At 36.3% G+C, this 12328-nt stretch overlaps 1 protein-coding gene across 2 annotated transcripts in view; it reads right to left on the bottom strand.

The window, feature by feature from the left end:
* Positions 1 to 12328, bottom strand: part of SCFD1 (sec1 family domain containing 1) — a 52209-nt gene that overhangs the window by 26754 nt on the left and 13127 nt on the right. For both annotated transcript variants that reach the window (XM_083374494.1, XM_083374495.1), the window contains 6 exons: positions 11117 to 11202; positions 10661 to 10760; positions 7735 to 7874; positions 7474 to 7564; positions 1518 to 1591; positions 625 to 706 (listed from right to left, as the gene is read on the bottom strand). In XM_083374494.1, the coding sequence (XP_083230620.1) occupies positions 625 to 706; positions 1518 to 1591; positions 7474 to 7564; positions 7735 to 7874; positions 10661 to 10760; positions 11117 to 11202 (573 nt within the window). The remainder of the gene's footprint in view (positions 1 to 624; positions 707 to 1517; positions 1592 to 7473; positions 7565 to 7734; positions 7875 to 10660; positions 10761 to 11116; positions 11203 to 12328) is intronic.

Here is a 12328-nt window from a genome sequence, read left to right on the forward strand (position 1 = left end):
GAGACTCAAAGAATTGCCAAAAGTTCACAAACCACGATGAGCAGATTAAAGTTTAAGGAACTAGGAATTGGGGCTATTTTACTAAGCACATAACAGAACGTAATTTTATTTCTATTGACATTTTTTTAAAAAAATTCCTTTTCTGCTCTATAAATGCTCCAAAATGATAATAAAGTTTAAATCAATACTGTTCTAAATGGTAGCCTAATTTTGTAAAATATATCTGGGAGAGAAGACTCAAGAAAACTAAACAGTGAAAATTAGTAATGGATGAATATCAAAGCCTTTTATTATCTGATAAATGTAAGCTATCTTGCAGAGTGCCAATTATGTTCAAACCAGTACATATAAGAGAAACATAATGCAACCAATTGTTCATTATAACTACTGCTGCACACTGTCTTGCCAAAAAAACTCTGTCCTCTCCATTTCCTCTGCGCTGATTCAGTCACAGCTAAAACTTGGAATCAAATTTCATAGTACATAGTACCTCTCTGTGTTTTTGTTGTATGGTATTTTTGAAAGGAATAAAACATATGGCAGAGCATTCCTTTTAGTATACTCAATTAAAAGGACTGATTAACTTTAAATCTGATAAAACTTTAAAATGGCAATGTTTTATACCTTTATATGTTCCAGAACGGCTGTTGCTACATTTGTATGAAGATCTATGAGTCTTTTCTTTTCTAGAAGCTCTGGAAGAGAGCTGAAAAAGATTTCATTCAAATTAATTTCTCTATTTATTCTATTTTAATTACATAATTAGTGTTATATATACAAACGGGCAATTTGGGAATCAATTTCAAATACTACAAACATACAAATAAAAGCAGGGAACAGAGAATCTGTGAAGGTGCATCTCAGAACTGGGCCTCAGGAAATTATTAAAAATCTTATGAGTTAAATAATATTTAGATCTTGTTTTGTCCTTATTCATTAGCCATAGAATGCACTGCACATGAAGAAAATATGAACCTGGATCATATACTTTCCAAATCTTTCTCTTTATGTTCTGAAATCTCTGACCTACAATTGCTTAGGAGACGAGCTATTAAGACTTTGACACCTTCTTTTACCAGTATGATTTTACAGATAACATATCTGGCTTTGAAACCATCTTCTTTAACCAGTATGAGTTTACAGAAAACACATGTGGCCAGTTTTGTTGTAAATTATCTATTCTGTCTCATCATGTGGCCATAAGATAGATTCAAATCCTTCTTAATAACTTGTTATATCCATTAAATCAAATGAGGTTACAGTAGAGGAACTAAAATTAATTTCGCAACACATAATAACCCATAAAATTGTTTTCAATAGCTAAGAGTTCATATTTTTACCAAAACGTAGATTTGGAACATATTGTTGTACATTATTATACTACAGTAGTTTAGTATTTCTTGAGATATTTAAAGAATAGCATTGCACTTAGTATGAAATCTAGTCTAACATAAGAATAAGGAAGGAAGCTGATTACATGGATAACTTCTTGCCCATTAAAAGTGTTTCATACTTACCTAACAGCTGAAGTTAGTTTAGCTGTGTTATCAGACAACATACTTATTGCTCCTTCATCTTCACCTTCCAACCCCTAATAAGAAAAATGGTATTTTTATTTATTTTTATTCATATGTGTATGCTTAAAAACAAAATAGGGTATTTAATTTACACAGAATGGAATTCTCGTTTGACATAACTTTGAAGAGACAATTAAAGCAGTTCAGAAAGATCATGATGAAGTCTTATTGATTATATGCAAGCAACTAATTTGTAAACCTGATTGGCAGCTTATTCGAAAAAATGTTTCTCTGATTAATCTTTTTAGACATACAATGAGAAATAAATGTTAGATGATATTTGCATAACAGGAAAGACCGAGCAATGGTGGCATGCAAACAGAACCCTTCTGCTCCATTCTGAAGTTTTTGGTATTTTTATTAACCCCTGGCCTTTTGAGCCAGAAGTTAAGCTAAGAAAATACAGCCAGACAAATTTTGGTCTCCCCAGGCCACTTTTTACCATCTGACACTCACACAGACATGATTTCTAAAGCCAACTACCTAACCATTGACGCTGCCAATTTCACTCCTCACTTTTGTCTTTTCTGTGGCAGAAGGATTTAAAGATTACAGTAGTGGCCAAAATTGTGGAAACCTTTTGGGAAAAGTGTATTTTTGAGGTTTGATGGCTAATAACACCACTTTGTTTTGGAGTAGTACCATAAAATTATATAACAATGGAAAGATAATTTAATCAAGAATGTAATGCAACAAAATTTGTTCAATTATTTGTATTCTATGACAAGTTATAGACAAATAACCAGAAAAAGGAAGCACAACTTGCTTAGGTTGATATCAGGTAGCTTTCCTTCATCTGATTGTAGCCAATGAGCATGAGTGTTTAGAGAGCCAATCAGGTGTCATCTTGTTTTGGCAATGAGCCAATCAGATCACAGTAGGATTCAGTTATTGATGTCACGCATTAAAGCTGAGAGGAAGACATTTGTCAGTGTGTTGTGTGACCGCTATCAAGTTGGTTGGGGTTTTTTGTGTTCTTTCATTTAGTGAGCTTGTAAAACGTAATAAAAGTAATGGTGCAAAGAGTTGACTGGTTGCCCAGAAAGCGATGTAAAATAGTAACATTTGGGAACTGAAAGTCAAGTCTGTCCGAGAACACGAGGACACCAAGGAATTGGGAGGCCAAGCTGCCAAAGGCACAAAGTTTTGCGAAATGTAAGATAGATCAGTCTGAACGTTCGTGGAACAGATTCCATTTTTATAGCACAGAGCTTCTAGATCCTGGACTGGATTATGGGGAGTAGCTTTGCCTAAATTCACCTGGATGCCAGTGCTAACTGGCTTAGTCCCATTGGCAGTTTTGGTTCTGGAAAGGGCTGAGGGGGTTTTCAATGCCAGCGTTTCAGCCTCCAGGGCAGGTATCATAATTCTGACTGGCAGTGGCATCAAGTGAAGAGTACTCATAAGAGAACCTCTCTAGTCCACAGCCACCACCACAGGCTTCACAGAAGAGTTCGGTGCTGGCACCAAGATGAGCAACTGAGTCAGCTGCATTACAGGGAGCTTAACCGAAACCCACTTTTGGCTTAGGCAAGAGAAACTTGGGTGCACTTTTGCGCTGTGCTTGCGTTTGCTGAATAGCGTAAGATTGGTTGGGGTCGTCAAAAGAAGCCGTAGACTTGGTTTCAGAGGTCTCCAAATCCTCCGTGATGGCATATCTGCTGTGGCAGATGTTGGCGGAGGCCTTGCTTGTTGTTGTTTTTTTTCCTTCCAGCAGGCAGTTAGATAGTGAAGTTTCAGTTTTCCTTTTCTTGCTGGGCGGGTCCCTGCCTTACAAGAGAAAACTGTGAAAACGGCCTTTTGGGTCCTCTAGGACAACCTTCAATTGGACAGCAGTAGTATTTCTGTAGCATTTTCAAATCTTTCCTCATTGCAGGATATATTTTTCCATCCTGCTGCAGGCGGTGGGCCTTGTTGAGGTGCACGCTCAGTGCTGGCGGGTTGGGCAGCACCTTGCCGCAGCCGGACACCGTGCACAAGATGTTGCTGTGGACGGCCCGAGACAGCTCTGTCACCGAGGGCATGACCAGCTCCCGTTGGCTGGCCGGCTGCTGGCAGACCTCGCGGGGTGCTGGTCAGTGGGGACACCCGAGACCCAGGCCAGGGCCCCCGCACTGAGGCAGGCGCTGCGGCTGAAGAGGAGGAGCGGCCACCATGTTCCTTGTGGCCGTTCCCAAACCCGTAAAATAGTATTATTAAGTGAACAAGCCTACAGTTATAAAGAAATTAGAAGAAAAATTGGTGGAAACTTAACCAAAGGTGGTATTTCTAAGTTTTTGAAGAGGTATAAGGAGACTCAGTCACTACAAAACCACTGGTAAAGGCAGGAAAAGATGCACAACAGCAAGTGATGATAGAAGAATTAAGAGACTGTGCCTACGTGACAGAAGAAAATCATCTGGGTGTATACAAGATGAAATGGCACAATGCAATGTGAAGTTGAGTGCAAGGACTGTTTGGTGCAGACTGCAGGAATTTGGCCTAAAATCTAGAATTCCATGAAAAAAAAGCCACTTTTATCTCTCAAACAAAGGTTGAAAAGACTAAACTGGGCTAAAACCCATGTTACCTGAACAATGGGACAGTGTTATTTGGAGTGATGAGACCAAGATCTCCCTGTTTGGTAGTGATGCCATAAAATACGTAAGGAGAAGAATCGGAGAATATATGCATCCTGACTGTATTACATGTACCGTGAAACACCCAGTCAGTATTATGATCTGGGGTTATATGACATCAAAAGGTGTGGGCAGAATTTGTGTGATTAATGGGAATATAAATGGCCAAAAATACTTTAATGAAATACATGAGACCAAACTGAAGCCTTCTGCACAAGATCTTTTCCAAGACAATGAAGCATTTATATTTCAACAGGATTCAGCTCCATTTCATGTTGCTGCTGTGTGAAAAAGATAATCATATTCCACTGCTAGAATGGCCTGGGAATAGCCCAGACCAGGGGAAGGCAACTTTGGCTCTTTTTTGATCCGTGGACTTCAACTCCCAGAATTCCTGAGCCAGCTATGAACTCCACAAGTCATAAAAGAGCCAAGGTTGCCTACCCCTGGCCCAGACCTTAACCCAACTGAAAATCTATGGAGCTGACTAAAGAAACTTGTTAGTTAGAAGCCACCCAGCAATAAAACCCAGTTAATAGAAGCAATAGTTCAATCTTGGTTTCACATTATAACAGCTGCAGAACTAGAGGACTTGGTTCACTCCATGGGAAGACGTTGTAAGGCCATAATTCATGCTAAAGGTTACCCAACTAAGTATTAACTGACGTGATAATTTTTGTATATCTCGTTTTTTTCTATGGTGATAATTTCTGTATATCTTGTTTTTCCTACGTGTTTCACTTTTCTTCTTTATAACTGGTATTCTAATGGGAAATCCTTCATAAAAGTTATTGTATTACATTCTTGATTAAATTATCTTTCCATTGATGTATACTTTTATGGTACTACTTCAAAAAAAGTGGTGTTATTAGCCATCAAGCCTCAAATATACACTTTTCTCAAAAGGTTTCCACAATTTTGGCCACTACTGTAGATAGAGATGGAGAATTCTATTTCCACTGGAAGTTATCTGGGAACAAAAAGAATAGACCATCATGACACCCACAGAGATTTCCTTTCTATATGACATTCTAACTGTTGGTTGTGTTCACCACCTTGAGTTGGTTATATTCACCACTTTGAGTTTATTGCGAAATAATAAATGCGGAATACAAATGAAACAAACAAACAAACTATTCCGGATACAGCAGATAATGAACTTTGTGTTACAGGGATGGAAACTGGAGATACAGTAGAAGGGAAACCAAATATAGCTTAGATTGGCCCCAACTCTGCTGGCCTTCCAGGAAGGCGCTCAAAACCTGGAAGTGCCATTGAGCTCATTAAATGGTTGCACTGTGTATAAGTTTAGATAGCATTCCCCCCCTCGATCTTTTTCTCATTGTAATTTTTAACTGTTTTTAATTGGTTTTAATGCTTGAATTTTTTGGTTGTTAATCTGTCTTCTAATTGTGGACACTACCCAGATTCACATGTAAGTAAGTTAGGTGGCCACATTAATTCAATAAATAAATAAATAAATAGCAGCAGCATTAAACTGAAATCAAACTGGAATCAAATCAGGAAAATTTAACCTTATTTAATGTAAATGGATTTAACTTAACTAGCACAAGAAGGATACTTTTCAACCGGTCAGTAAAATAAGGACCCAGACAATTGGGGGCAATACGCTAACATTGTAAGCTGCCCAGAGCGCTATAAAGCATTATGGGGCAGTATTGAAGTCTAAGTGCTATTGCTATACAGATAGTACAGCATTAACAATTATGCAATCACAAATCTCCATACAACAATGGAGTAAAGACTTTGCCTACCTTTTTGGATATAAAATTAATGAAAACTGAGAAAATAACAAGGAATTTTAATGAAGAGGACTTTGTGAAGAAATAGATGTAACAAGAGATTCAGTGAAATATCACGTCACATGATGTAATAAAAATCTATTTCAAAACAATTACGGAAAGAAATGAAACAAGCTATTAAAAGATATAATATTTTCCTGGTTAGGATACACTACCCAAGATCTATTTTCTATTTCAAATGTCATTGATTGCAATTTCAGATAAAAATCTGCAGTTCTGGCAAAGAACAATTAACAGATTTATATGGAATGGGGGAAAAATCAAGGATTAAGGTTCAAAATTTGACAAGATTCAAAAGAAACAGGCAAAGTAGCATTTTTCAGTCTTAGACTATATTATTTTAAACTCTGGAATCAGATCTCTCTTTTCATCTATGTCAGGGGTGTCAAACTGCCGGCGCATGGGCCGGATGCGTCATGCAGAAGCCGTGCCCACCCCAGCTCTGGCAAGGGGAAAAAATTTGTGATACGTCACATGATGTGTTTGACACCCTTGATCTATGTGGAAGACTGCCTTCAAAAGGGCTTTAGGTGTAAAATATGATTGTGTTACCCTGGCAGACAGTTTAACTGAAAGCTTTATGTTACCTGTTTTAAATTTATTTATTTATTTATTGAATTTTTATACCGCCCTTCTCCCGAAGGACTCAGGGCGGTGTACAGGGCAATAAAAGCATTGCATACAAAAGTTAAAATAAAATTAAATTAATTAAGCCCTAACAATAAATAATTAAAAAATACCCCAACCCCTTAAACCAGGCCGGCCTGTTCAAATAAATAGCTTTTCAGATCATGGCAGAAATTACTATCCATGTAAACAGACATTATCTTATTCTAGCCTATTATTTTAAATATACAGAAGCAGGCAAAGCTGTCAAATAGAGATATAAATAAATATAAACTTTATGCTTTTCTTCCTCTATTCTTTTTCTGTAGCAATTTGTCATCTCTAGTTTTTCCTCTTAGAAGGTGCAAAGTTTCCATTTTGCTCCAGTAGAATAAAGAACATTCCTAGCTCCATATCTACTTGTAATCCATACCATATCTACTTGTAATCCATACCATATCTACTTGTAATCCATTTGTAATTGATGACAACAGGGGTAGGCAACCTTGGCTCTTTTATGAGTTGTGGACTTCAACTCCCAGAATTCCTGAGCCAGGATGGCTCAGCTTGGAAACCTCTCTCTTTCCCCTCAGCATGGCTGGCTCAGGAATTCTGGAAGTTGAAGTCCACGAGTCATAAAAGAGCCAAGGTTGCCTATCCCTGACCTAAACATATACAATATAGATTGTGAAACTGTATACAAATTTGTGGAGTTGATTTAAAAAGCTTTTTTAAATTTTAGAATTCTAAATTAACCATCAGTCTACTTCCAGTGTATTTTACAAGTATCAACATATTTAATAACTCTATAAAGTCCAAAGAGTATTTTATTGTATCAATAAATCTTACCATTATACTTTTAAGCCGCTTGACTTCATCCTCTTGAGTTCTGTAGGATTCTAACTCCTGCTGGACAGATTCTGCTACCTCTGGAAAAGGGCTAAATAAATATTGTGTAAAATGTTTTTAATTCATACTCTGTACTTTAAACATACATTTAAAAAAATTATTTGCAGCTTTCTTAATACTACATTCTACACTTTGTTTAATTTACAGTAATATAAATTGAAGCATAAATAGTGAACTGGTGATATAAAATATTAAACTTACCTTCCTTTATGTTTCTGCCAAAATTTATCAGCTGCAGTTAAATCATATGTTTTTTTATTTTTTTTCTTTGGTCTAGCACCTGCTACAGAATTTTCCGTTCCTGAAGCTTCTTCCAAAACAACTCTGCTCAAATGAAAATCCTAGAAAAGATTAGCTCAATTAGATATTATTGCCTGTTACTTAATATTTGAATAAATCATTTTTAATTAAAAATGAATTAGTAAAAACACCAAATTGATGTTATGTTTTGCAATTGTAAATAGAACAAGACAGCCTTTCAATTAAAGGTAACATCTGAATTGTGCTTTTAAATTTCTTTGTAGATATTATATACAAAAACATGTATTTTTCTGTTTAAATATGTCACAACACACACTCAGAATTAGTAGTTTTGAATCACTAATTACTCATATTTCTAGTAAAGTTTGAAATTCTGAGTAATTCTGAAAATTACTTATTATTTCTGGCTTTCTGTTATTGTCTAGAACAAAGGATTTTTCCATTGGTATGTTATTACACCAATGTTGATTGCTAAAACTGGGAATTCATATTATACAAGTGCTGTAAATGACAATCAGTTTGATCATTTTTTCATACTTAGTAGCAAGGTCATAAAGATAAATAATCCTGGAAGTTGATTCATTATAGAAGCTACAAATTTAAAATACTAATTTTAATTCTTACTGGCTATTTTTCCATTAAGAATTACTAAACCTTATATGAATGCTGCAAAGTATATGGAGTTGGCTTGTAAATGATAACAGCTGGTAGAATACCATATACTTCTACATGGAAATTGCACACAATCCCTTCTTTAGCAGAATTGTGGACTATACTATGGGAATACGTGTCAATGTCAAAAATAACTTTCTATTTATACTGAATTTAATTTAACCTGTTAAAATTTTTCTTTATGTATCATTATGTAGCCAATTACACAGACTACAAAATATGTATTTATTTTGACAAGTAATCAATATAATGAAATACTGAGACTTTGTAATCATTCTTAATTATAAATTTAAATTTAATCCAGTTGCTTGGAACAATTCTTTCTATAAAATTGCACATTTTAATTTTTTTTTATTGGACCACATTCATAACTCTGAAAAACTACTTTTCCATTGAGTTTATTAATATGTAACACCTACACCATCTTGTGGTGATTACTGATACTTTAATATTTAATGTGTAACTTAATGTGTAAAGATCAAACATTACTTATGAACATACCACAAAAATCTAAATACCGTATTTTCCAGCGTATAAGACGACTGGGCGTATAAGACGACCTCCCAACTTTTGAGATGATTTTCAAGATTTTTCGTCTTATACGTCGGAAAATCAGCGAGCCCGGGAAGGCACGCCCTCCCCTCTCACTGTGGAGGAAGCAGGGCAGGCTGGCGTCTGGCGGGAGCCGGCAGGGCAGTCCTGCGCACACGCGCACAGGACTGCCCTGCCGGCTCCCGCCCAACGCTCTTCCCTCTTGAGGCAGCATCGCTCCCCGGCTCCTAAGAGTCCTCAGGGATGCTGCCTCAAGAGGGAAGGACTGCCCTGCCGGCTCCCGCCCGACGCCAGACGGCTCCGCCAATGCTGCTTCAAGAGGGAAGAGCGTGAGGCGCCTGCCATGGCTCTTGAGGCAGCATCCCCAAGGACTCCTTAGGAGCCGGGGAGCGATGCTGCCTCAAAAGGGAAGAGCGTCGGGCTCCCGCCAGACGCCAGCCTGCCCTGCTTCCTCCACAGTGAGAGGGGAGGGCGTGCCTTCCCGGGCTCGCTGATTTTCCGGCGTATAAGACGACTGGGCGTATAAGACGACCCCCCAACTTTTGAGGTGATTTTTATGGGTTAAAAAGTCATCTTATACGCCGGAAAATACGGTAACAGGAAAATTCTTATTACTAAGTGAAATATGTTTTATATTTTAGTAGGACACAATCAATCTATGAGACAGGATTTTAAATCATGGGTTAATAACAGGAAAATTTAATTAATTTTAATTTAAATTCCATTTATATCCCGCCCTTCTCCGAAGACTCATGATTTTAAAGAAATATTATTGGCATTGGTAGAGACTGGCAGTAGATTTATTTCAAGTAATTAAACCAATTTTAAGCAATGAAAGGCTTGTAGCCAGTTTAACTTTTCTCTAGATTTTCTATACAATCCGTCTTCTAAATTTTTTATTTCCTTTCATTAATCAAAGATATAACCATGTTTTCTCTCCTTTCCAATTGCTTTCACATATGAATACTCTATATGCTTAAATTCTATTTTCAGTACACTTTCCACAATACTTTCCAAGTTCAGAAAGTAAACTTTTACTACACCAACAATATACTGTATATGAAACAGTGGTAACTGTCCTCACATAGTACCATTATTCTGCTATATTCTGGTGATTAGTACAATAAATCTTAAAAGCCACTGAAAGAATAAAATTTCCAGAAGTTTTGAAAGCAAATTAGGGAAGATTATTCCTCTCCCCAACTCCCCATGGCATCAGACTGCACATTCCTCCAAAGGACACAGTTTTTCCTAGATAAAATCCACTTGCCATACAATTGATACAGATACTTCATTACTGGGTAGGAACTGAGAAAATGGAATCTCACTAACTAGAAATAATGGCTAGTGACCAAGCTCAGCCAAAACCTGGGGAATCCACTGTGTCAAAGTAAATAATAATCATATGTAGCAAAACTATATGATACATCTTGGATTACTAACATTCCTAAGTCTATATAGCAAAAATAAAACTGGTATTTACTGATGTGTATATCTCTTGGGATCTCAGCTATTTGGGAAGAAACTGACTTTTAAGTTATCAGTGTCAAGTAAGAACAGTGGGTGAGGTGCATGCATTGCATTATACGTTTGTATTATGAAGGTGGGAGTAAAAAGAAAAAAAAATGCACACAGTACTTACCAATACATCATGTACTAAGGCTTGATAGGTCCAAGTATGGTGTAGAGGAGTTGCCAAATCTATATTTCTGTCAACAAGTACTAAAAGAGGTCTCTGAAAACTATAAAAAAGTATCTGTTTAGAATCTATATTGCTATCTATATACTTAGAAAATTCTAATGACTACAGCTAAATTGCAATACTGTAAGAGTTATAATGAATATGAAGCATTTCCCCATTGAATACAAAAGTTTTTACTAAAATGAAAAGTTTGTATATAAAAATACATTAAAAACTAACAAGAGTCTGTCCAAAACAATCTTCTTAAATTATCAATTTTCTTCAAGAAACATTTTTAAAATACTGCTTTTATTTACCACAACAAGTAAGCTATGGACAAGCAGTGACATATTTTAATTCTACCAAGTACCAATAATGTTTTTTTAAAATATTGTCAAAAGGTTAATGAAATGTTACCTGAATTGACCAGCCCCAAGTGTGTCGCCAGTGAAAAGGCTATTTCTGGCATCTCTAAGGTTCTCTCGGAGTTTCTTATCCAATTTCTGTGGAAACAAAATACAATTTTCAAAAACCTATAAGGTTGGTACTATATGGGGGAAGGCGGAATGCACTTGTAGAATTCTTGCAAAACTGGGACAAAGGCAGAAAATAATTAGGAAGATGGCTCACGAACTTCTCAATAATTAATAAGTTATATCCAGAATCATTTATGTCATTCCTTTTTCTTCTAGATACCATTAACAACAGATCTCTCTACTGAGAATATTGTTTTCTCTAGAGCAATCCTGTATCATTTCAGAACCTTTTCTTTGTGACTGACTTGCAATGAAAAAAGGGTGAACTGAAGACAGCTCTGCAAAAAGTGGAGCTGACAACTGCGGCGGATTGAAGAGCTGGCAGCTGGATAAGAAAGATGGCTCACAAGTGCTTCCGACAGCAGTCCCCAGTGGGTTTAGAGCTCTGGGAGATGAGCAAAATAGCCATCTTCTTCAATCCCTGGTCTGTGTCTCTGGTTTTGCACTTCCTTTTCCAATAACTTTTGGAAATTGCTTGTTAACTGCTTTCCAGCTATTAGGGACCTTTGGATAGACTAGTTTGATAGCACTGAGTAAGTTTCCTTCAATCCTTAACAAAAATTAGTTTTCAATACAAGTTTACAGACTAAATAATATTTTTTGAATAAACAACAAAAGTGTGATCAAAACTTTGACTTTAGAAAGTTACAATGGACAAAGTATCCAGATAAATTTGAATATTAATAAGAATCCTTCCCACAGAAAAATGCTATTTTGAATTCTTAAAAAAAACATGAGAACTTTAAATTTTGGACACTAGAGAGAGCCAGAAGGAAGGAACTAAGATTACAATTAAAGGAGACAAGCACTTAATTGATTTATTAATACAGAATGGGACAAAATACTTTTAATATTGGATATAGTGAAGGGTATTTGTGAACAATGGATCCAGAAGTTAATTCCAATAGTGTCTGCCTCTTTAGGCAGACTGTTTAACACGTGTTTGTAATGAAAGAGGAACCAATTTTACTGACAAGGTTGAGATTGATTCGAAAGTGGATTTAAAAATGGCAGGCTACCGGAATAACATGCAAAAAGAAGTTACATTGGACAGACAAAAGTAAGTGGCTGATGTCTTAATAATTAAAAGGTA

This window comes from Vipera ursinii, assembly GCF_947247035.1.
Source record: "Vipera ursinii genome assembly, chromosome: 1".
NCBI classification, from domain to species: Eukaryota; Metazoa; Chordata; class Lepidosauria; order Squamata; family Viperidae; genus Vipera; species Vipera ursinii.